At 38.1% G+C, this 26,568-nt stretch overlaps 1 protein-coding gene across 23 annotated transcripts in view; it reads left to right on the forward strand.

The window, feature by feature from the left end:
- The window catches only part of SOX6 (SRY-box transcription factor 6), a 595,708-nt gene that overhangs the window by 467,023 nt on the left and 102,117 nt on the right, over positions 1-26,568 (forward strand). For 18 of the 23 annotated variants that reach the window (XM_058663306.1, XM_058663317.1, XM_058663314.1 and 15 more), the window contains 2 exons: positions 1,243-1,322; positions 2,820-2,942. In XM_058663306.1, the coding sequence (XP_058519289.1) occupies positions 1,243-1,322; positions 2,820-2,942 (203 nt within the window). The remainder of the gene's footprint in view (positions 1-1,242; positions 1,323-2,819; positions 2,943-26,568) is intronic. The other 5 variants (XM_058663322.1, XM_058663324.1, XM_058663323.1 and 2 more) reach the window with 1 other exon arrangement.

Here is a 26,568-nt window from a genome sequence, read left to right on the forward strand (position 1 = left end):
TTAACATTTACACGGGGCCAGCTGAGTTGCACTTCATGAGGCAAACAGGATGAGCTCCAAGCAACCAGGGGCACCTGGAAGGTTCCAGGTATTAGTGACCTTGCAAATAAAGAGGTTTTCTTGCTTTCTGGTTGACTACCTTTATTACTGTGATGCTTTATACACTGTCTCTTCATTATTATATTCAGCTTTCAGTGTGGAAAGTTCATGCTAAACAGCATGATTAGTATAAATGTCAGAAATGTGTGGAAGAACAGCCTATTAAAATATAGCCTAGAGATAGTACATAACACCGACTTTAAATAAGTAGCTAAAGCCAAAGTGATATTGTATTAAATCACTGGTATTGTACAATTTAGCTACAGATATTAATTTTTCTTTCTGTTACCTGATATGTTCCTCATCATCTTCTTGGTTCTTCAAGTTCCTGTTCATCCCATGTTCATAAATCATAGGAATTGTTCCCATCCCTTATATTGAATTGGTCTGGAGTTTTAAAAATTCATTAAGATATAGAACTGATCTCTGCTGACCCATGATTGGGCTCAGCTGAGTTTTAGTTCAGACATCCCATGTAAACCAGGTGTCTGTTTGATAAAGTTATCCATAGTATCCATAGTACCCATAGTACATGACTCTGTACTCAGCCCTACTAGTTCAGTATCGGATAGTCATCCAGAAAAAAAAAGTGGTTTCAATACCTGTTGTGAGGTAAAATGACATGTTCTTTCATCCCTGTCATATTGCACAAGTTGTTATCTCCAATTCTTTTTATTTATTTTTTTTAGAAAAATAAAATTTTAGGTTAGTGTCAGTTAATAGCTCTTCGCCTTTTTGGGCCTTTCATAATTGGCTTTGCCTCCCAAGCCAAAACTTTCAGTTGTTCTAATATGAAAACCTCAGTGCTTTCACTGTGTGCTGAGTGTCAGCCTGGCTTTAAGATATTTTTTTTTACTCTTAAAAAATGATGTATTACAAGATTTGTAATGGAGTGAACATGCTTGAATTGCACATTTAATTTTTTAAGCATTCATGTTTTGCCAGTTTGCCTACCAGCTATCTGTTAACAAAAGTTCCAAGGCAGCACTGCAAGTCTGTGCCCAACTAAGTCTTTTGTCTCTGCAGATGTTTGGGCTTAGAGCAATGTTGTAAAGCTCAGGCGATCCAAGGACCATGTTTGTACTTGTCTGCTGCGATTGCCTGTGCATTGTCTAAACCTGTATGCATTGTTCTTCCCGACAGGTGATAACTACCCCGTACAGTTCATTCCATCAACAATGGCAGCTGCTGCTGCTTCTGGACTCAGCCCTTTACAGCTCCAGGTAAGTGCCAGAAGGAAAAAATGTGGGAGAGGAGCCAGTACTTTAGTAAAAAGCTGCTAACCAGCTGTATGCTAAATAATGGCCTGAATGTTAAATAATGTTTTAAGCCTAGCCCAAAAGGATTAACACCTTGTGTACTCACCCTACTGCAAATGGAAGAGAAACTTGCCAGTTTCAGCATTTTTACAGGAAAATTGACAATAAGACTTAGGAGTATGTATTCTCTCTTAAGTGAGTTAATAGTTTTACACATTTTATGAATCTTTTTGGATATATTCACATTTTTCTTATCAGGCTTTCATTCATGTCTCCAGTATTGCTTTCGTATTGAAGTAATAAAACAAAAAATGATGTTGAATATTTTCCTTCTTGTAGCTCACAGAAAGAGATTGTTGCTTATAAATTATTTGGTAATTATTTGATAAAATGATAACACATTGTCACTAAATATCCCCCTCCTTTCTGGGGTCAAAACCTTGCCATGCTATCTAAAATGGTTCCGGATTTGTGTTGTTTATTTATTAAGCTAAACTGAGAGAGAAAGTCTTTTGAAACCTGAGTGAAGAAAATATTTGCACTTTATCTCCTTTACAATAAATTAAGGAATTTGGGATAGAACTAGGTTATATTTATTGTCTTAAATTAATATTTTAAGGAAAAAAGTGGTTTTTAAAATATGATTGGATATTCAATGAACAAAATCAAGCAGCTAAGGTAATCAAAATAAGTCAAACATTTGCTGTTTGAATATTTACTACATATTAAATACTATAATAACGAATTTCAATACAGTGGACTGTTGATTAAAGAGAACCTTTATTCTTAAGCTCTAATCGTTTTAGAGTTTTTTTAAATAATCTGTGGAATAGCAACTGGTGATGTATTTTTGTTTCTTTACTGCTATTCTCACTGTAACTTGAAGGTAGAAAGAAAGCACAACGACCATACATGAGACAACACTACTTTGGACTTTTTCCATTGGGACAATAAAGAGGGTTTTTTTGCAGTACATGGAAGTTTTTGCTATAACTTCATCCAGAAAGCCATGAAGACATGAAGGTGTCACGCATTCCAGGCTTCCCTGCAGAACTAGACATTGCTTATGAGCAGAGGTAGTCCTGTCCCTCTTGCAAACTTTCACTTTCTGCTGGTAACATTGGAATACTTACTAAAGCTGCAAAAACAAAAAACAGAACAAACAAACAAAAAACCTTGTCTTTTCTGGTGCATCTAGTAGACTTCTCCTTTCATAGGAGCTAGATTTCTCCTTCTACAGCTGTGCTATAGACTGTGTTCTTGACTTTGATGCAAAGAAGGCAACACCACTATTTGATCCTAAAAGAAAGTTTCTGTAAAACAGAGAGGCTGGGTCTTAAGCCTTCTACTTTCCATTCTTTGATGTGGTCAATACCCTGGATTTACAAATATGTGTTCTGTTTCCATGAGTTCTGACAGTATGTTTTGTCTTTTTTTTTTTCTGAATATGCTACTAAACAGAAGGGTCATGTCTCCCACCCACAAATTAACCCAAGGCTAAAGGGCCTAAGTGACCGTTTTGGCAGGAATTTGGACACCTTTGAACATGGTGGTGGCCACTCTTACAACCACAAACAAATTGAGGTATGAACGCTTCCACTGGTGCTTCATTGGGTGGGGGACTGGATTGCTCAGTCACAGTCTAAGCTTTTTTTTTCTTCCAAGCAGCACAGTCTGAACACTGAAATCTTTCTTTTTTGTTTTCATTCCTAACGAGGTTCTTCTTTTGCTGCTTTTCTTTCAGAGAAAAGGGCAAATCTCAAATATGTGTCTTTGAATTGAGTTATTACTGTATGTTTATACAAATATATATATAGGCAAAATTTTATGTTTGATGTTATTGAAAGATATTTTTTCTCTCACTTTCACCTTTTCTTGCACATAACAATGTTCAGTATTTAAAAATATTTTAAAATTTGAAGCAACTTTAACTTTATGCTAACTTTAAATATTTAATAAAATATACTTCTTGCACAGATAAATCAGCTGAAGTTCAAGGAGGTTGAGTTTTTTAAGCAATGCTATTAATTTCAATTTTACCTGATTCAGATGTTCCTGACTTAGTTGTGTCAGAGTATTTGAATGTGGCTGGTTGTTTATTATATTGTAAACTTATATAGTGTCCTCTCCCTCTTTATCCATTTATGGAGTTTGAGGGAAGAGATGTCTTACCTGGATCTTACATGGATCATGAGAAGCAAGTCCTTGTCAGCCATGGAGACCAGTCTTTCTCTCTCCAATTTCAAACTTAATACCTCTCTGTGTTATCGTATCACTCTCCGAGATTCAAATATTGGAGGGGTGCCAGCAATATGTTGATTAAAAAACAAACAAAAACCAGAAAGAGGTAACTTCAGACTGAAGCACACTTTGATTTGGGGAAACTCAACTCACAAAAGAAATAGTTACATTGTAGAAGTCTATTGACTCTTCTGACCTATATAGTTCAAGCACTGTGTAATCAATAAAAGGTTCCTTTGACATTATCATCTCTCTGCTTTGAATCTTTCTTGCTGGAGAATGACAGGAAATGCTTTGTCCTCAGCAGAAGGAACAAAACAGGATTACAAGCTACTTTGGAAGCAAGCAAGGAAATCAAGCAAGGAAAGGCCGCTTCCCTCTTTCCTTAACTTTGATATAAAAGGCGAACAGTGGATTTCCATTCATGCATGACCAGACACATTCTGACAGAGTATCTGCTGTCTTCTACACAACCAAATGTGACTTCCTTCATATTACTTTCTATTGACTGTTGCAGTTAGATGTTCTGTGTGGTGACAGTGAGCTTATTCAAGATAGCTTGAGGAGTTTGCGAGTCCTTAAAATAATGGGAATGCAGGTAGCCTTGGCTCAGCCTCAAGGTTTCCTCCACTTTGATTTTTTTTTTCATTGTATCCCATCAGGTTTACCTTTAGCAAAGTTTCTACTCAATTTTTTCTTTTCCTTTTTTTTGGTTTTAAACTAAGTTTGGTTTTTTCTAGCCACCACACATCATTGCTGACTCTTGGTGTGTCAAATTAAATTTGAGTTTGGTTTCTGGAAGCCACAGTGACATACATGTGAGCACCAGGGTTGCAGAGTTCTGTAACAGTGCTGATCTAGGAACACAGGATATGCCATTTTCCTTTCTCTTTAATTAGACTAGATAGAGAATGTGTAAATGCAAGAACCTGCCAATCTTTACAGCTTAAACTTAGCTAACTGGAGTTTCCAAATTTGTGTTTACTGTTTTTTTGCTTCTGTTTTCCCACCTTTTTTCCTGCGTGTTGGGAAGCCTTCGATCTGTTTTCTTACATAGTATACTGGTTAGACTAAGCTAGCCTTGTTTAAAAGGCAGGTTTCTTAACTTTTTCTGGTGGGAGTGTCCCTGTTGTTAGAATATCCACAAACAGCCATATCCAAGCTACTAAACAATAACATTTTAAATCTTGAGCAAAGATAGAGAGAAATGTAAATAATATCTTGCCTTATGTTTGCTTTCCTTTCTACCTAAGTTTTACCCCCTCGAGTATAAGGAAGAATGTCACAAGCATGATTATGATAAACTATTGATGTTGAGAAAGTATTACCAGTAGTTTTAACAAGTTCTGTGTCTGAACAAACATTCCTAGGAGGTAAATCCCATAACATACATATCCCTGTTTTCCTTTCCGTCCACTTCCATTGTGTTGGTCCTCTCTACCTACTGTTAGAGTTCACTTATTCTTCAAAGATTGCTATTTCTAATATAAATCATCCTGGGCAAATCTTAATATCATTTATAGTTGTACCATAGAAGCCTGAAGTTAAATAATAAGTAGAGAAAAAGTATTTGCAATGCAAAGACCCTCCTTATATTAGTATAATCTAGAGCCCAGTTTTTTTTTTTTCTTTAAAATAAGGAAGATGCAGCAAAGACCATTTTAAAAATACTACTATGCTGTTCTGAGGCATGGCTTTCAGTGCCTCGGGGGCACAATATTAGGAGAGAGAAGGCCAAAGAATGCTATTTTTAGTTGAACAGTTCAGCAGATGGAAACATGAATACTCATATATCTGAAGGTTGGGGGACTTGAACCATTAATTTTGATAATGTATTTAACCCTGGGAACAATCAGAAACTGTAACTCTGAGGTTACAATGCTTTTGACCTTTAGAGAACAGAGAACGCCTGCTATAGTAAACAATATATTATATTACTACCTTTTCCAATTCTCTCACCCTTATAAATTTCAGAACTAGTTGCCATTTGCTTTCCTTAGCTTTGTTAGCATTGGTCCTTAAGTAAGTGAAAAAGAATGTTAAGGAAAGGAAACTAGTATAATGAGGCAGACATGGAAATATAGCATTTAAATAGCTATAATGTTAGATTATTTCTGTAGAAATATTATCCCAGAAACTATGTTCTGAATGCCTTTTCCATAAAATGAAAAGAGATTTCAGTGTATTGATTCATTTTATGTGGTAACTATTCAATATGATGGCCTTTATTTTAGTTTTGTTTTGTTTTTAATTGGGAGTAATGTCATTTCAAAGTTGCAGCTTATATTAAACACAATCTGATACCATATGCAAAATGATACACCTGTCTCATGCCTTCTTATTAAATGATGCACATTTCTCTTTAGCAAATATAGCAGTTAAGTATCACACAGCTTAAGAATTTCTAATTAAAATATCTCCACATGTCAGCATATTGGCAATGTATTATTTTAATCCATTTATTTTGTTTATGAAACAGTGACATATGTTTAGATTGTGAAATATATGAGGCTTAAAAAGCACTTTATTGAAGAAAATTAATTCCTACAATACTGTCTGGGTAATGTGTTCACTCAGCCAGTCAGTCCCTGGCAGCAGTGCCAGTCTTAATGTTGGATAGTCACAGTTACCAGTTTCTTCCACATAACAGTCTTGGAAAGAGGCTGAACTGTGCTTTTGCTTAGCTCCAAATGGTAGGTTTTTCTTTCATTATCTCGCCACCACCCCATTACTTCTTAGCTTAAACCTGCCCCCCAAATATTCTGTTACCTTTAACATATGTATGATATATGTTATATATATTATATACGTATATGTGTGTAATAAGGTATGCAAATGAATACATGTATAAGAGATTTTGAATGACCAATCAAAATTAAAGTAAGCTAGTTACTTTTTCAAAGTTAGACATAGTAATTTGTTTGTCAGCAACAGGGAAATGTTGGGTCAGCCTAAGATAAAGTGACTGTCAGCAGTTATTCCTACAAGACAAGTAATTTCACTCAATGTATTACTGACAGATTGCTCACTTCTCTGAATCACCAGAGAAAACAAACTTAATATTGTTACAGGCAGAGCTTCTGTCTTCATTAGCTTCAGAGAATGATTTTTATCGAGCATTCAAAGCCTACCAAGCTTTAGTTGGAACATATTTTAAGAGTGGTTCTTGTTAGGATAATATGGATAATATTCTAAATGAAAGAATTGTACATGAAAATTAAAATATCAATACAAATGTATTTTCACTTTCAATTCATGGGCTTCTGTGTGGTTTAAGAGGAGATTTTAGAAAAGGAATATAATTAGAGCCTGAAAGTACTAAGAAAAACCTATCAACAATAAGTCACTCTTAAATGAAACTATAAAAGTCTTGCCAAATTTGCAATGATAAAGGAGAACAATTGAAGTTTTTGCAAAAGTGAACATATGCACATGTTTATTTAAATGATACTGTCAATTTTCTGTGCCACGAATGGAAAGTGAAGAAGTAGCCATAAGTATCTGGAATGCTCTATTTCTATTTCACTTCCAGCCTGAATCCTTATGATACTGTATTTAGATGTTGCACTGGCTCCCACTCGTGTCTTATTTGCAATTGTAAACATTTCTCAGAGCTCTGGGGAAATAGGAGTGTGAATTAGCTTTGCTGGAGGGCATTAGGAGGCTGTGGTTTCTAATGCAGAAGAGAACTGAATAAAGAGTTGATTAGAGTGACCTATTACTGGCTACCCAATGGTGAAAGAGGAATGCACTGATTCAAAGCGGGCTTTAAGAATGCCAACTATGGGGATGTGCTTTGAGGGAAAATGCTTGTTTTTTCTTAATCAGGCTTCACTTATCCCTTTTGACTCTTTTCATGACTTTTAAGAGTGTGGTAGAACTTGAGAGGACCATTATAGCTGGGATTACATGAGCTGTGGACTAATGGAATGAGCTCCACTTAGGGAATTAGAACCTTAAGTTAGGGTTTCCACTATTACTTGCTATGATGTCTTGAACTGTTCTCCAAATAACTCTTCAGGTTTTTTTTTCTTCATTGTAAAAAGAATATAGTGACATATTCTCAGAATTGTGAATAGTAAATAGGATGATAAGCCATGTATTTAATTTCAGCAAATGTGACCTAAACATCATCAGAATAGGTTTAAAAGTTTCCAGCACCCTAATGACAGTTAAATTTACTCTAATTTTGTTGATTAGAGTGCTTCTGTGGATCACTTCTAATCTACTAGAGTTTCACTCACCAAATTTAAGTATTTTCCATCACTTTTAAGGTTTAATTATTTCATTTATTTGAAAAGGAGACAGAGAGAGAAGGAGAGAAATTGAGAGAGATCTGTTGGTTCACGTTCCAAAGGCTGAGCAAGACTAGAGCATCCTCTGGGTCTTCTCTGTGAGTGGCAAGGACTCAAGTCCTGGAGCCCTCATCCACTGCCTCACAGGCACATATCTGGGAGCTGGATTGGAAGCAGAGTAGCTGAGACTGTTAGTGATCCGATAAGGAATGTGGGCATACCAAAGCAGCAAGTGAACTCATTGAGTTATATTTATTATGAAATTCTCAGCGTTTCTTGGTGTAGTATTTATAAAAATAAGTGAATAAGTGTTCTTTGCTGATTTTCTGAGACCCAAACAATTTTGAAGACTTTTTTTTTTAAGTTTGGTATAGTGCTCAGTTTATAGAATGCATTTTGTATAAATGAATTTTCATTCCAGAGCAAAAAAAACCTGCAGTTTCTAAATGAATCCTGATGAGCCTCAAGAAATAATGAGCAGAGAAGAATGCAAAATACAAAGATAGTTCCTACTGTTTACAAGTATGCCTTGTCGTTGCGGAAAGTGAAACAGCAGATTACACCAACCCACACATTGAAACATTGGATAAACTCGATGCTCTTTAGGAAATCTGATTTTCATTTGGTTTCTTTTTTTAATTGTTTCCTTAATGTATCTGATGTAAAAGGAGATTTTAAGGGAGAAGCCCCATCCAGTCTCCCACCCACCCCAGGTCCCAAGTGGTCTCAAGTGGTTTTGATAGTTCAGCAGTTCTGAATTGCTGCCACTCTCACCACTCCAAGCACGATGAGGTCGTTGGAGAATCCACTGATTGACATAGTCCATCATAGAGTCTCCGTTTGCCCAGTATTTTCATTGCCAACATAAAGCTGGGGTTGTTCATTGAATTGTTCTGTCCTCTGTCATTTGATAGCGTTCTGAGTCCGAAAGCTCGATTGGGGGGATCCCCAAAGAAACTTCGTCTGAGGTATTCCCAGACCAGATTCTTGTATGCACTAGCAAGTACAGGGCCCGGCACAGTCCATTGCCCTGATCAGCTGGTGGTTGTGGTTGCTGGGTTGGTTCTGTTCCCAGCCCTGTCTTCCACTGGAACCAGCAGGTGTTTGCAGTCTAGCCTGGTTCTGCCCAGCATACTCAGCCCTCGCATAAACCAGTGGGAGCTGCAGCCCAGCCGCAGGGACCCACAATAACCCCCACCAGGCCCGCCCCCTGCCCTGGTTTGCCAGTATGTGTGGCAGACTAGTTCAGTCTGTCCCACATCCCCTTCTCTCGTACATGCCAGTGGGTATTAAAACCTTGTTCCATCTAACCAGCTCAACTAGCCAGCCTTCACGGATGTTGTTGGGTGTCTCTGTCTAGCCACCCCAGCCCCTGTCCTAGTTTTTGTGCCCTCCCGTGGGGGGTGGTAACCTAAGAGGGAGGAGCCCACTAATTCCCTCCCAGGCCACTCCCACTCCCAGATTATGTACTCTCTAGGTGGTTCTGTGGTTTAACTTGACAGAACTAGCCCCCAGTGCCAGCTTCTGCCAGCTGATGCTATGGATAAGCCTCAACAACCCTCACCCACTCTAATTGTAGATTGCACCAGTAGGAATAATCAGCCCAACCTGGTTTTTCCCTGATCTGGTCCACATGAGGCGCACAGGTGCTGTGGCTAAGCAAGTTGTCTTTTCTCACACAAGCCTTGCAATTCAGTGTGTTAAAAGTTACTTAATTAGAGCCTCCCATTGTGGCACAGCCAGCCTAGCTACCACCTGTAATACCAGCATCCCATAGCAGTGTACTGTTTTGAGTTCCAGCTGCACCGCTTCTAGTCCAGTTCCCTGCTAATGCACGTGGGATAGCCCAATACCTTGGGCCTTAGTGATCCACATGGAAGACCAGGACTGAACACTGGACTCCAGGGTCCGGCTGCTTCCTGATCCCACCCTGACTATTGCAGTCATTTGGAGAGTAAACAAAAAAGCAGATTTCTTTTTTTTCTGCTTATCTGTTGCTCTTTCTCTCTTCCTCAAATAAATAAATAAATAAGTTTTAAAGATTGATAAGTGAGGCATTCAGTTATACTCAGTGAGCAGGCTATGTAGGAATGTAGGACTCTGGAATGAAGACCTGTGCAGTCTTCTGTTTCTATTGTGAGATTTTCACCTGCAGTTATTTAGCTCCAGCCCCACTGGTCAGTCAGCTCAACAGGGAGCCCTGGGTGTGTGAACACAGTAGACCTCCGGGGTCCATGGACTCAGCATCTATGGATTCAAACAAGACAGAGAAGCTGTTTTTTAAGAATTGCACCTACACTGAACACACACACAGTTTTCTTGTTATTGTTCCCTAAAGAATATAGTATAACCACTGTTTGTACTATGTTTGCATTATATTAAGCATTATAGGTAATTTAGAGATTACTTAAAGTATAGAAGAGTATGAACATAGGTTATATGCACATATCAGATATTTTTATAAAAATGACTCAACATTCATAGAATTTTGTTATCCAGGGTATTGAGGAGAAATCTGGAAGCAATCCCCATGACTAATGGCACAATAGTATATTCAGGCTTAAATAGACTGCTTGTAGTCAGCAAGGGTTTCTAGAATAGTGACAGGTAAAGTATTATTTTCAGTTCTATTGTGTATCTGTATAAATATATGTTGTAATGAAGAACCTGGAAATTCACTGAAGTGATTAAGAAAATATAAGTGTTGAATGTTTGAAAGCAAAACATTGTAGTTTTAATAAATGCTTTGCTACAGTTTCCAACTATATGTCAAATTAATGAATATTAAGGAAACTGACATCAGAAATAAGATGTGATTAAGCATTTTTACCTGTAAGATAATGGTACAGATGGAACAGGGAAAAATAAGGGTTTTTTTTAAAGATTTATTTATTTTTATTGAAAAGTCAGACATACAGAGGAGGAGAAACAGAAAGAAAGATCTTCTGTCCAATGATTCACTCCCCTAGCAGCCGCTATGGATGGAGCTGAGTTGATCTGATCTGAAGCCAGGAGCCTGGAGCTTCATCCGGGTCTCTCACATGGGTGCAGGAGTCCCAAGGCTTTGAGCCATCCTTGACTGCTTTCCTAGGCCTCAAGCAGGGAGTTGGATGGGAAGTGAGGCTGCTGGGATTAGGACTAGCACCCATATGGGATCCCGGCACATGCAAGGTGAGAACTTTAGCCGCTAGGCTATCGCACCAGGCCCCCCAAAATAAATTTTAAATTATACTTAATTTAAAAAAAATTGAGAAGTTATAGTTGTGTGTTTTCCATCCCAAGCGTGTCTCAGATGAGGGCTTGGCTTTCAATGACAAGAGCTAGCACTTAGTTGTTTCTGCTCTCTTGGCCCTTTCTGTTTACCATAGAAGAGTTCATATGTATAGGTCTAGGTGCTTATGGAAACACATAGAAGTTGGAAATTCAGGGAAATTTTGTATTGGTTTAAATACTGATTTGCAATCATCTCATTTTAAAAACTATTTTAAACTATAAGGATTATGAAAAGAACTATGAGGATAACTGGGTTCTGTTATTATCTTCCAAACTTACATAGTATTAATGAAGGATTTTTTTTTATACAATCACATGGGGATTAAACAAGCACTTAACATCTACTGCGTACTCAGTACTGGGTGCTATGCTACGTGGATTAAAACGCCATTGTGTGTTCCCTAATTTCAGTCCTCCATCATAATGCATAATTGATGGCAACCCTCAAGTCAGCTTGAATTAGATTGACAGGAATTCACTTTCTTTTCTCCTTAGTTTTAGAAACATGTGTTTCTTTATATTAACAATCTTTTACTTCAGATTTAGTTAAGTGTAGTTAAGTATTTATATTTTAATTTAAGAGAGTAATCATGGAAGCAAAACAGAGCCAAATAAACTTCCCAAGCCCTCATTTGGTGAAATAAGATTCACTCAAATTTTTAATTTGTAGTGCGCTTCCTTAACAGCTCATCCATCATTGTGGTGTTTCTCTTCTAATAACATCTTTTATATCTAGAAGTAACCTGTGGTGTTATAATATCTAAAATAATCCAGGCCATGATCATTGTTACTCTGTCATGATTTCTCTGGAGCTATTGACTTTGAGCCCTATTACTTAGGTGAAATGAAGAAAATTAATCCTTAATGGCTCAGCGCGATAGTGTAGCAGCTTGCATGCGCCCAGATCCCATATGGACGCCAATTCTGATCCTGGTTGCCCCGCTTCCCATCCAACTCCCTGCTTGAGGCCTGGGAAAGCAGTCAAGAATGGCCCAAAGCCTTCGGACCCCTGCACCCATGTGGGAGACCTGGATGAAGCTCCAGGCTCCTGGCTTCAGATCAGCTCAGCTCTGGCCATTGTGGTCACTTGGGGGGTGAACCAGCAGACAGAAAATCTTTCTCTGTCTCTCCTTCTCTCTGTAAATCTGCCTTTCCAATAAAAATAAATGAATCTTAAAAAAATTAATGCCTAAAATTACATGTATTTGTTCCACTATTAAATGTTATAGAATATAAACACACAGTTTTCATTTGGAGGGATTTTGAAACAGAGCTGTTATCTAAAAATTCCATTTTGAGTTATCTATCTAATTTTCATTCTAGGTTACCTACTCATTTAAGCTAAATAAAAGGTGAAGGAGCCTTTTAAAATTCTTATTAGAAACCAAAATTATTAGCTTCGAATGTGGCTATTGAAATATCATAATGCTTATCATATCATAAGGGTTGTATCAAAGTGTGTCTTTAAATCATGCTTAGAAAATTTGAAAAATACTATATACTGCTTGATTTAAACCATATGACATTCTGGAAGAGGAAAAGGTATAGAGATGGTAAGAAATACCAAGGATTGTCCCAGGTTGGAATGTAAAAAGAGATGAGTATGTGGCACATGAAGAATCTCTAGGGCAGTGAAGATGTTATAGTGGCATATCATTATACACTTGCCAGAATCCATAGAATGAGCAAAACCAAGAAAAATTATAAAAATAAATTAGGGTGTCTAGGTGATTATGATATACCAGTGTAAGAAGTGATGGTAGACTATGTTGATAATAGAGAGACTATACAGGAATAGTTCATGAGTTTATGGGAAATAGAATTAAAAGATAATATGTATGTTCTAGTTTGGTTTTGAAGCTCACGTAAATTGCTCTAGAAAAAAAATTCACAATCAAATCTAAATAGCTCAGAGAGTGCTCATTAAATGCCAGGTACTGTCCTTTTTTTTTTTTTAGGACTTATTTTCAGTGTAAAAGCATATTTACAGAGAGAATGAGAGGCTGAGAGAAAGGTTTCATATCTGCTGGTTCACTCCCCAAATGGCTGCAATAGCAGGTGCTGAACCAGTCTGAATCCAGGAGCTGGGAGCTTCTTTCAGGTCTTCCACACAGGTGCAGGGTCCCAAGGCAGTGGGCTGTCCTCTGCTGCTTTCCCAGGTCATAAACAGGGACCTGAATTGGAAGTGGGACAGCTTGGACACAAACTGGTACCCGTATGTGATCCTGGCACTTGCAGAGGGATGATTAGCAAGTGGAGCCAACTCAGTAGCCCCACCACGCACCATTCTAATTGGTGGTCCTCAACTAATGGCATTTCTTTCCTGCTCCACAATGGCTTGGTTGATAGTATCTGTAGATATTTTCCATTGTTTTCAATGCTGGGAAAGTGAGTCTCCACTTGCATTTCTTGGTGGAGACCAAATAGGTATTGAGGAACACCCTGTGATGCGCAGTTCAACCACTTCCAATAAAATTTATCCACTCCAAAGTGTCAATAATGCTAAGGTTGCTGTCTTAGTTAATGGGAGAAAATATCATAGAAGATGTAGAGTAAAGCCCCTGCTCTCATGGTTTACCTTCTAACCAAGGAAAGAGAAAAGAGGAGCATATAGTAGAGAACTGAGATTTCAGCTCATCTTCATCTGAACAGAAACATCCAACTTACATACGTACCTATGTGCCTGAATCTGGCCATCCAATTTTTAGAAACTGAGACCAATTCAATTGTTTATCCTCAGTTTTTGTTTCACAATCAGCCCTAAAACTGAAACTTTAATTCTGCCTGCTCAGAGGAATCACGACTTTCACAGAGGAATTCCTGCCTAGAGGAATCACAACTTTCTTCATAGTACTTATACTTGTAAAAGTTGGTGAGGACTTGGGAGCTGCTTATTAGTTTCTTTTTTTTTTTTAAGATTTATTTATTTTCATTACAAAGTCAGATATACAGAGAGGAGAGACAGAGAGGAAGATCTTCCATCCGATGATTCACTCCCCAAGTGAGCCGCAACGGCTGGTGCTGCACCGATTCGAAGCCGAGAACCTGGAACCTCTTCCAGGTCTCCCACACGGGTGCAGGGTCCCAAAGTCTTGGGCCGTCCTCGACTGCTTTCCCAGGCCACAGGCAGGGAGCTGGATGAGAAGTGGAGCTGCCGGGATAAGAACCGGCGCCCATATGGGATCCTGGGGCGTTCAAGGCGAGGACTTTAGCCGCTAGGCCACGCCGCTGGGCCCCTGCTCATTAGTTTCTATAGGATGCCATTTCCTGAGATCCCATAGGATGAATAGACTAACTCTTGGTAATGAATCTATACTCAATGCATAAATTAGATATTACAAAGGAAGACTGAATTTATTTCTAAAGCAAAACCAAAAAAAAAAAAGATCCGAATAATAACATTCTATGTATACACGAGTATAGGTATGGATTTGTATATGTACACATATATTCATATAATATCTATTTTATGCATTTTTTCTATTTTTAATTGAAATTTTTATTTCACCCTTGTGTTAAGTGTTTTTTTTGTAGTGTCCCCATATTCAAGAAGAAAGTGAAGCTCACATAAATCTGTCGTGAACCAGATTATTCATATAATAAGAAAATGAGACTACAGTGGATGGCTTAATTATAGTTTAAATTTTACTTATAAACCAAGATTCTTTGCATTAAATTCTGCTGACTGGTATGGAGGAAGCACTGGTCATTTAGAAGCTTCCTTATATAAGCTACACCTCTATTTTTATAATATTTAAGTGAATTAAAAGCATCTTAATTGATTCCAAAAGGGAAAAATTTCAAACCCAACACAATATTCACAGTATCCCAAAGAGTTCATATAGTTTTCAGATTTCAAGCTAACTGTGCAGAAGACATTTCAAAGCTAATAGGATTGAATAAGGGCAAGAAGTACCACAACGAGAAGCGTCTCATTTTATTCTGAAGCTTTCCTGAGGAAATGCTAAGGATGCTTTTTGCATAATGCCAGAATCCTCCTCTTTTGAGGGTTTCTGGAGATGTCATATGATTTTTAAGTTTTGATTTGTCTCCTGACATAGCTAGAGAGCTACGTCCTTGCCCACCGCTAGCCTGTGCTGCCCGCTGAGCGTGTTCAGCAGGTTGCATGCCAGCAGAGGAAGCAGATGTTTGGCCATACTGGAACGGAGCGCCTGCTGCATCAGGAGCTGGGCATTCCTCCTGACATCTGGACGCTGCTGGAGCAGGATGGCTGCCTTAGGCCCCGGGGCTGCGGGAGTCGTGGGGCAGAGAGCACTGAGTCTTTGCTGCTCTTTAAGAGATTAGTGCACTGAAGCATCAATAATGTTGAATTATCGCTTGGCTGCCTCCTTCTCAGGAATCTTGGGACAATAGGAGAGGCAGCAAGGAGCATTTACAGGAAAGTCATGTTCAGGGAGACAAGAATAATTACAGAGTATTAAAGAGCTTTATTTTAAATGATTCAATTTACAAATAGCCCTTGTTGCATGAAACTTTTCAGAAATGCACGCACACACAGAACTCTGGTAACTAAAAGAAACTTGTAATAAAAAAAAAATGACTAGTATGGAAATACTCATTTGGTTTTCAGAGTTTGGTCATATTGTGCAAATCAAGACAGAACATGTGGTAAAAATGTGTATATATGTATATATATATAAAGTCTAACATTGTCATTGGTAGGAAAGGAAGATTTTTAGGGAATAGACTGATTGGATTATACTGATTTTACTGTTTCACCTTATTGTCCTCAAAAGTGATCCGTTTGCTAAGCAGACATGAAACCATCTGTTACAGCAATTTCCTTTATGATATGTGTTACTTAAACACAATGGATAGGGAAATGGGTAGTTTAAAATGTGTTTTGCGAAGAACAGTTGTCACATTATGTTCTTATGCCTGTTGTAATTTTTCATTAGTGAGACCTCTGTGCTCAAAGAAGTCTTCTTACAAACAGATTATGGCGTTTGTGTTCTCAGTAATATGCTGGAGAAGAGTGCTATGCTGCTCTCACTTAACCTCACATATTCTAAGGGGTTATATTTAATTAACACTGGGGAGAGGTTGACCTGAGAGGCTGTGGAAAGTGATTGAGCTGCATTTTCCAAGCTCTGCTCTAGTCAGCTGGGAGAGAAATAAAAAAATAGAAAGTACTATTTTCTGAAATTCCCTCTAACTAAGCTGTATTTCAACGGGCCATTTAATGCTCAAATGGACAAAGGTATTACTTCAGTCATTGAATTGTATCAAACTCCTTCTCAGAGGCCCAGTTTAAAAACTCTGTAGGAAAAGTAGTTTAGCATCAGATTCTCAATGGATTTCTCTCAACCTGCTTAAAAAGACAGGGAAATAAATGAAAGCAAATTTTATACAAAGGAGCAGCACTCCGTATCCCTGAGTGGGATGGAGCATGTGGCCGTGCAGTGTGCACACACTGGGGCTGCTCTCCAGAGCTTGGGAGTTCCTCAGCTCACGTAGAAAAATATATTCTCCTCTCTGCAGTGCTCAGGACATCTTTCCCAGGTCTGAGACGTGCTTGTTCCACTCCCAAGGGGCAGTCCCTGCAAATTGTGTAGTTACGTCATTGCCGCGGCCATAGTGCAGTAGAGCAGAAGCGCAAGTGCATGAGAATGAGAGAAGCTTTATTGAAATGATAACAGCCTGGATGTGACTAATTTGCCTGGAAATGCTCCACTTCTCTGTCCATTTATCAAATGTTGTAACATAGGGCATTTCTTAGTTGCAGAAGATAGTAGTCATCTATAGTTCACCTAAGTCCAACGATATGCTCCTGGTTGTACGTGTACACCTGTCTCCATTTCCTGAGTGTGAAAGACTGCCATCACCTACAGACATAGCTCGCTGTGTAACACAATGAGGACTCTATCATCAGTCTTGTGTTATGGTCATTTTTTGAAGCAGCATTCTACCTTTTGTATAGCAGCTGCCTTGTTTTGTGTTTGTGCAATAATAAATGACTTGGTGATTTCTTGTTTCCGCTAGAACTCTGTAGTTAAAAGAGCTGATCAACTAGGAGCTAGTTTTCCCTGAACTTTGGTTTCTTCATCTGTGACTTGGGGATAATGATACTTTCTATAGGGTTTTTGTGGGAATTAAATGAGATAATATAAACCAATTGGCTTTGCACATTGTCTGCTGCATGGCACATACCCAGTAAATGTCACTTCTTTCCTTACTGCTATACTTGTTTCATGCTTATATTCACTCATCACTAAATATTTTCAAAACTTGTTCTATGTACTTTCATTACTCCGTTCAGTAAGAAAGTTGAGCAAGTTTCTGTGTTCATGCAGTAAGAGTAGAGAAAATACATAAAATGAGCAATACTTTGAAGAGATAGGAAAAAGGTAGCATAGAATGATGATTTGGCATATATGTGTCTAAATATACTAATTTATTGATTTACCCAGCTGGTTATGAACAGGCACTTTGAAATCCTGTCATCATGATGTCAGTGCTGGATAAGTTCTGATTTCAGAAAGAAGAAGACCTAGTATAGTATAGTATAGTATAGTATAGTATAGTATAGTATAAGGCCCAACATGGTAGCCTAGTGACTAAAGTCCTTGCCTTGCACGTGCTGAGATCCCATATATGGGCAGCTCCACTTCCCATCCAGCTCCCTGCTTGTGGTCTGGGAAAGCAGACAAGGACGGCCCAAAGCCTTGGGACATTGCATCCATGTGGGAGACCTGGAAGAGGCTCCTGCCTCCTGGGTTCAAATTGGCTCAGCTCTAGCCATTGTGACCACTTGGGGAGTGAATTGGCAGATGGAGGATATTTCTTTCTGCCTCTCGTCCTCTCTGTATATCTGACTTTTCAATAAAAATAAGTAAATCTTAAAGACCCAACACAATATTCAGCAAGAAGGGATGTCAACTCAGCACTTAGAGTACTGTTAACTGGACTTCCCACTAAGAAATACATGCTGTGACACTGAAAGAACAGCTTTTACAAATAGAGAATGAGGCTATGAAATTCCATAGGCCTCCAGAGCTAGAAATATCTTTTGAGGTCTTGAAGGTCAAGTCCTGGCTCTACTCCTCGTTCTATGACCTTAGCTAAATTAATTTTCCTTTTAGCCATTTTCATTAAATTATAAGGACTGTATAACAAATCTATTGTAAAAAGTGTGTTACCCTCTGCCAAGTGCTATGTGGGTTTTTTCGATTGCACAATTGAGGAAACTGAGACTCAGAGATGTGATTTCAATGAAAAAAACTACACAGCTAGTAATTGGCTAGAATTTTGGTGTGTAGAATTGTGAAGCAACAGTGTGAAGAACTAAACTTCATGACATCTTATATATAAAGTTCGGCTGAGTAGAACTATATGGAAACACAGCCAAGAGCCTGGTGTCTCATGCTTCCACCTAGTTTTACATGAGGGTAAATGAGAGGTAGATTTAATAAGAGGTTATTTTGTTTTGCATTTGAATGTCCCAATTTACTGAAGTTTAAAATCAAAACTGAAAGCAAGGTGTATTAAAGTAGAAGACTGGAAGACTCTGTTCCAGGGCTGGTACTATTGACTGGACCACAATATGGTAACATGAAGGGTTATTACCTTAGTTTATGTATACACTGATTCTCAAATGTTCATTGATTGCATATTGTGTAATATGCAGCATTTTCTACTTTGATCTTACTAAGATCAATGAAACTTGGTCACTGCCCTGAAAGGTCCCACAATCTAAAAAGTTGTGTGTTCGTGAGATGTATTCCCATGGTCAAGTGTTTCCCTCTACCTTGGAAAGTACTAGTCATCTTCATGGATGAGACGGTATTACAACTGAGTCTTGAAATAAGAGTATATGATCCCCTGGCTACTGGGGAAGGGTTCAGACTGACAGGGAGACAGAGAATAAAGAGACAATGAGAACAGTCTGTCTGTTGATGTAACTGCAGTAGATGACAGGACACATTTAGAAATAGTTGACCCAGAATGAGTATACTTAAGCAAAAGAGGGTGACCTTAGAAAGGTAAGCAAAGGGTCAGATCGCAGAAAATCTTTTACACCACACTAGGGAATTTGTAATGCATGTGGTAGATGTGATTTTATTCACACCATAAATGAATGGTAAAGTAGTATAAGGTGTAGTGAACAATTTTATGGTGTGATATTCCTCCATTAACTTGATCTCTAGTTTACATTTCCCATTACTACATATTTAATAGTTAGGTGGCTATGTTTGGTAAGACTGATGGTCCATTTAGTACAATAGCACTCTGTGGCAAGTGAGACTGTACAAATAGTGTAATGATACACGCTGAATAAACAAAACTGGTTAAGATTGAAGCAAAGCCAAGGTCCAGCCGTTTCCTAGGGATTTTGGGAAATCCTATAATCTGTAGTTTGTACTAAACCCAATCAGATTTAGCACATTGCTTCTCAGTGAATGGGACTTGGTACTATTTTTTAGACAAATGATGAAACAAAAAGTAAAAAAAAAACTCTATAAAGAAAAGCTATGATTCTTCTAATTGTTAATGCCTTGTAATTATGTCCCTTTCTGGGATAATAAAATGTTCCTTGGCAGAGGTCAGGATCTCTGCCACTGACTTATTTAACAGATCCTCTTAACATCTGTCCTGCAGACTGTGCACTTCATTAGCAGACAAGAGACCCAACAGACTCAGCCTGCTGTGTACCTTTTTCACATTCACACAGCTGTGGATTAACTCAGACTTTCCAGAAGAGGACCAACCAGAAGGGATGGCATGGTTATTGGCCAGTCCTAAAAAGATGAGGAAAAAGAGCAAGAACAAATGTTGCCCTAGAACAATTCAGTGCTTTTTAGAGTGACAATTACCAGTCTGTTTTAAAAGGGAATAAAAGCAGCTATTTTACTAAAAAAGGAAAGTCTATTCATATCTGTGTGGGAACCTAATCAGGCTCTTGTTTCCAATGGCGATGACTCCACAGTCGCACCAGGTCTGGGACAAGAATGGTCCTTTTGTATGCCAATAACGTGGAAACGATAAAATTTTCTTTAAGAGACATATGTGCTTACATCATGAGATGTGTTATTTGACAAAATGCTTTGTTCTCCTCATATTTTCCATTTAAAGTTTCATGCTGGGTGTTGGGCTGGAAATCTTTGATTAGCTAGAATTAGTTGCTGAAATAAAGTAGACACTTTTGTTCTGTGATTCATCTTGCTGAGCTGTAAATTATAGTAAAACATATAAGGAGTGACAGAAAGAAGTGCTGATTTGAACCTCTGACCCACACAGGCACAAAAACATAAGATTAATCCTTCAAGGAGCTGCATACAGACATAAATATTCCATGGTCCACTCGGAATTATGCCCTCTTAACAAACTAAAGCTGTGATTTTGTGTAATGTAAAGGAGGGGTTGTTGTGGTAGGCTTAAAGATACTAAGTTTTAGAAAATTCCTCCCCAGTGTAGGACTCTGAATGCTTACAGAATTTTCTCTATCCTACAATGGATAATGAAAACAAGAACAAAACAAAGTTTCTGTCTCCAAAATGAATAACCAAGAGTGGTTCCCCCTCTCCCACACCATTTTGATTTGTTTTGTTTTTGAGATGTGAGACATTTTGACTGTCTTATGATTTTCTCAAAGTCATACTGACCGTTAGCATGAACAGCTTAGTTCCATGAAGTACAGCATTTGGGCACTAATTCAATGTATTGTTAAATACAGAACGTAAACTATGACCCACCAAACCTTTGTAGTGACTGGGTTCTGTTCTGCTCATGATAGCTTTTGTATCTTTTCATTAACCAAGGATCTTTTTGGGGGACTCTCCTGTGGACCCAGCCTACCTAACTTTCTTCAGTCAAATCAACTGTTCCCAGTAACATGTTTCAGTATTAATTTGTAGTGGCTTTCATTATGTTATTTGCCATAGGATGTTTTTCCTCGTTCTCTCGTTCCTATCCCTCAGCGAGACACATGTCTTGGCTGAACTGAAGGACAGACTGTCTTCCTCACGTTTGAGTCCCTGTTAATGTTTGCTGAATTAAGTAATGTGCCAATAGATAATTATTTCTCTGAATATTGTCTTTGCAATGACTTCTTCAAAGAGAATGCACCAATACAAATAAGAAGAGACTGCTAAGCAGTGGATCTTCATAGGATGTCTCTGTTCTAAGTACTGTACGGGAACATGCATTATCTCATCTACTACACACAACAACCTTTGAAGTAGGTTCTATTATTATCTTCTTTTACAGATGGTGGAAATTTAAGACCCAAGCAGATTAAATAGCTTGCTCAATATCACATAGTTAGTAAACACCAATTTCAACTAAATACCGCAAGCATGTAATCACTGCTATCTGGTCTCTTATAACAACTGTTAGACTACATTTTTCCAAATTTCTTCTTCAACCCCTTATGGTTAACATTATCTGTTTCATCTGTTATAGAAATTTTTCAAGGTGGATTGTGGAAATATGTATCCATAGCATCTGTGACAGCAAAGCATGCTCTGTGCTTATTGCATACTACTTAAATGTGTTCTTACTATGGCTATCATGTGTAAGATATCATTTCTTTCTGCTAATTAGAGAGTAAACAAGTAGTGCCATGTAGGATACAGATGGCATATTTACATACTTCACAATATACCAAGATTTTCCAATTGCCAATATTAATAATTTGCAGTTTAGAAAGTGACAGAGTAGGCTCTGAAACAGAGTAAAGCATCTGATTTTTTTAAAAAAGATGAAAATATTAGGGAAATAAGATATTTTGCATTGCTTATCTAATTTATTTGACTCTCTAAAAATGAATTCAAATACTTCCCTATCTGCTTCAGTATTTATAATAAATTCATATTTTCCTTTAGTGTTGTAACAAATTTATGTTTAATAAAGCTATAAATTTCATCATAGCTATAGATTTTGTTCACTGGTGTAATTCTTGGGTTCAGCCTTCCAAAATCTGGTGAGCAATTAAAACAAAGTTCAGTTTAGAAATAGTAAAAGCAGTTTCATGTTATATGCAAGTGCATTTCAAAACTGGTAACATTTGTTTTGCTCAATAATAGAAGTAAAAAAATTTCTTCATGCAACTGTTTTCCCTAATACATGTGTGTTTATTTAAATTGTTAATTTATAATATATAGATATAAACCATCTCCAATATAGTTACCCATATTTGTCTTCATTTTTATTATTTTGAAAGCTCATTAGAGATGAAAACTGAAGGGCATACAAGCTGGGAAGTTGTGGAATATTTTCCTAGCAATAGCATCTGGTTCCTTGGCAGTCATTGTGGGCTAAGGCAAGGCAGCCCTGGCATACTTCCAGATTCTCATGTGGCCACTGAAGAGGGATTTCCAGCTCTGCCATGTTGTTTTATTGGTATTTCCTAGAAACTCAGACAGGGATCCAAAATCCATTTCCAAGTATATAAGGTTTATAACTATATTTCTGACACTAGATTTCTTCTCCTTTGCCCAGCACACTCTGCTTCAGCTGCAATGACTTTCTTGTTGTTTCTGAAGAATTTTCTATCATATGCACATTCTTGCTGTAGGACCTTAACTTATGCTTTGTCTATGTTGACTGCTGTCCCCAGAAAAGGACATGGCTTACTTGTTCCCTTCATTTGAATCTCTTTTAAGATGTCCCTCCTCCTGAGTTTTCCTAACCTTGTTGTGTTTGAGCTGTGTATCCCTCACTCATGTGCGTAGTTGTGTTGCATTTTATGGCACATATCAGTCACAGAGCTGCATGTTCATGGGTGTGCCTGTCTATCCATAGTGCTCTCTCCAGAGCTGCTGCTCATTTTATGTATTTCCAAAATCTAAACTGTACATGGTCCATGGTAACCACTCAACAAATACTTTTTGAATGATTGAATGGAAGAATGATGAGTTTATTTGGGTTACAAAGAAATTGATTTCAAATATTGGCAAATTAACATAAGTATTTATGAAAAGTAAAGTTCATATGTACTAATACACACATATTTATAGACAAATATACACCAATTGAAAAGTTCCTTGTAGGCAGGCATTGTGGCAAAGCAGATAAAGTCACTGCCTGAGACTCCAGGATACATTATGGGCAGTGGTTCAAGTCCCAGATATTCTACTTGCTATCCAGCTCCCTGCTAATGCTCCTGAGAAAGCTGAATTAGATTCCACAAAGGCTTGGGCCCCTGGACAACACTGGGAAATCCAGAAAAAGACCCAAGCTCCTGGCTTCCTCCTGACCCAGCCTCAGCCATTTTAGATTGACAAATAGGTAAGCATTGGTGGTTCAATGATAGAATTCTCAAATTGACTAATAAATCTCTTAAAAAAAAAAGACAGAAGTTCCTTATAACTTTTAGTTTGGGAGAAATAATGTGAATCCAACTTCTGTGACCATAATGAGATTTTTATGGTGTCAAATGCAATTGTTTAATGTTTACTTGATAAGCTATGACTTCAAGCCTAGAGAGTTCAAGGAGCATTACAAATGCAAGCTGTATCCGATGTGGAACACATTAAAAAAACTGATTTCTTCAACGTTGTCCACCCAAATCATGGAAATGGGAAAAATAGTCTTCCCATAGTACTGATTGCCAACTGCCATTATTGTCATGTTTTTTAATATCTTGCTTCAAAAACTAGATTACTAATTTTTAATAACTAATCTTTCTTTAAATAAGTATTCTATATTTACATATTTTATCTAGTGCCCTGAAAAATAAGTTCCTTGAGAAAAGTAGAGGTTGCATGTTTCTTGTTAAAAGGATTGGGGATTGCTTATTTGTATTTGTTTTTTAAATTAAATTTATTTTATTATTTTATGATAGAGTTCCATAGGCTCTGGGATTTCCCTTTCACTCTCCCCAAATTCCTACCCCAAAACAGATTTACCCTTCTACTCCCCAGATGGCTACAGTGATCTGCACTGTGCCAGGCTGAAACCAGGAGCCAGGAGCCTCACCCAGGTCTTGTTTGTAGGTAGGCAATGACCCAAATACTAGGCACCTCTTCCACTTTCTGCTTAGGCTGGATCCAAAGTACAGCAGCTGGGATACAAACCAACACCCATGTGGGTTACTGGATCTCATTACCCAGTGTGCCAAAATGCTGGCCCGTATTTGTACAAACTTAGATTAAAAAAAAAATCTGGAAACATTTTATCAACTGTATAATTGAACTAATTGCTTGGTTGCCTTTTTCTATATCTTAAAAAATATTAAAAAAAACTATATAAAATTACTTATCTGTGGGTGACTAGGGATTGCTTTTCAGACACTTTTCAGGTAAATTTCTCTTTTAAACCAAGAATAATGGTTGAAAAATACCACCTTCACATATTTGACAATAGTAACTCTCACAGAATATACAAGGTCTTGCAGACAGCTCTGTAGGAGAGCAGAATACAAGAAAAAGTGAGTACGTACAAACAGTGGAGAGCGAGAAAGCAGGGAATCCACACTGTCGGATTCTTTCTTCTTTGAAGATTTATTTATTTTTATCTGAAAGTCAGATATACAGAGAGGACCAGAGACAGAGAGGAAGATCTTCTGTGCATTGATTTGCTTCCCAAGTGGCCGCAACTGTTGGCGCTGTTCCAATCCAAAGCCAGGAGACCAGAGCGTCTTCCAGGTCTCCCATGCGGGTGCAGAGTCCCAGGGTTTTGGGCCATTTTTGACTGCTTTCCCAGGACTCAAGCAGGGAGCTGGATGGAAAGTGGAGAGTTGGGACACAAGCTGGTGCTCAGATGGGATCCTGGCATGTGCAAGACGAGGACTTTAACCACTAAACCACTGCGCCGGGCCTGCATTCTCTATTTCTTACCACCTCTTGCTCATCTCTTCAGGAAAATTGTCTTTTACTGCTAATTTTACACAAAATACTTTCCTTCTCGGGAGCTGAGTTTTCTTTATTTGTAAAGCAAAAAAAAAAATTAGATAATGTTCACAATTCTTTAGCTCACATTACGTTATCTTGTTTGGTTTTGCAACAAAAGCACTGCATCATGACATGGTGAACTTGCATGCTTATAGCTTCAAAAGGACTGAAATGAAGAAAGATGACTTACATTGTTGGAGTTCCTTTTGAAGAAGCAAAGATATACTAGTGAAAGTGTTCTGGTAGAAATGATAATGGAGAGGAAGGAGATTTAATGGCCAGTACCAATAGAAATTCCTTCAAATGCCATGGATTATGTTAGGGTAGAGGCATAAAGATAAATAAAATTTGGTTTATCCCAAAAGGAGCACAGAATTTGGTGGGAAAGGCATGAAGTAAATAGGAAATTCCATAGTGTACAGAGTTAGAAGATGAGATATGGTAGGAACATGTAAAAAGCAGTGACCAGATAAGGCATCAACAGGAAGTTATTTTTGGGCTGAGACTCGAAAGATGAGTGGAAGTTTGACACAGAGTTGATAGGGAAAACGTAGTATAGTAGAGAAGTATGCGGGAGAGGCAAAGAAATGAACTCGAAGTGTCGGAGTAGACATAGTATTCCTTCTCTTACCCCCTAGACCAACACACCATATTTCTTTGTCTTTAAAGTGTTTGAGGTGCAGCCAAACAATTACATTCTGTGCTGCAAATAGGAGCTTCAGTTCTGTCCTTCCAGAAAACCACAGCTATATTTCCTGGATTGCTTTATTGACGTAGAAGGTTTATGAGAAGTTAAAGTATTTGTAAACTCTCTCAAATAATTATTTTTAAGCTCCCTTCCCACTCTTCCTTTACTCCAGAACGACTTGTTACTGACGTATTTTCTTCTCTGTACTGGACTAGCACTAATCAGGTTGTGTAATTAGCTTTGTGTTTTTGTCTTCTCACAGCTGAACTTGTCTGGCTTCCTAGCACAACTTGCTTGGTAGGCAGATCAACAGTCATCATCATTGTTTTGAGAAGGGAGCAAAGTCCACAATATCCCTAGAAAACGGAACTTCATTCATGGCTTAGAGCTAGGTAGCATCAATAATGAACACCTCACTGCCTATTTCACTGTTTCCTCTGATTTCTTCTGTTGTACCTTGTGTGTGTTATGCAAGAAAAAAATCTGGCCCGGCACAGTGGCCTAGCGGCTAAGTTCCTCACCTTGAACGTGCCGGGATACCATATGGGCACCAGTTCTAATCTCAGCAGCTCCACTTCCCATCCAGCTCCCTGCTTGTGGCCCAAAGACTTGGGACCCTGCACCCACATGGGAGACCTGGAGGAAGTTCTTGGTTCCTGGCTTCGGATCGGCGCGGCACCGGCTGTTGCACTCACTTGGGGAGTGAATCATCGGACGGAAGATCTTCCTCTCTGTCTCTCCTCTCTGTATATCTGACTTTGTAATAAAATAAATAAATCCTTAAAAAAAAGAAAAAAAAATCTGTCAAATGTGGTAAATGGGCTCTTCTTAGGGTTCCCTGCCATTAGGTGGAACCACAT

The sequence above is a fragment of the Ochotona princeps genome, chromosome 4 (assembly GCF_030435755.1).
Source record: "Ochotona princeps isolate mOchPri1 chromosome 4, mOchPri1.hap1, whole genome shotgun sequence".
Taxonomy (NCBI): domain Eukaryota; kingdom Metazoa; phylum Chordata; class Mammalia; order Lagomorpha; family Ochotonidae; genus Ochotona; species Ochotona princeps.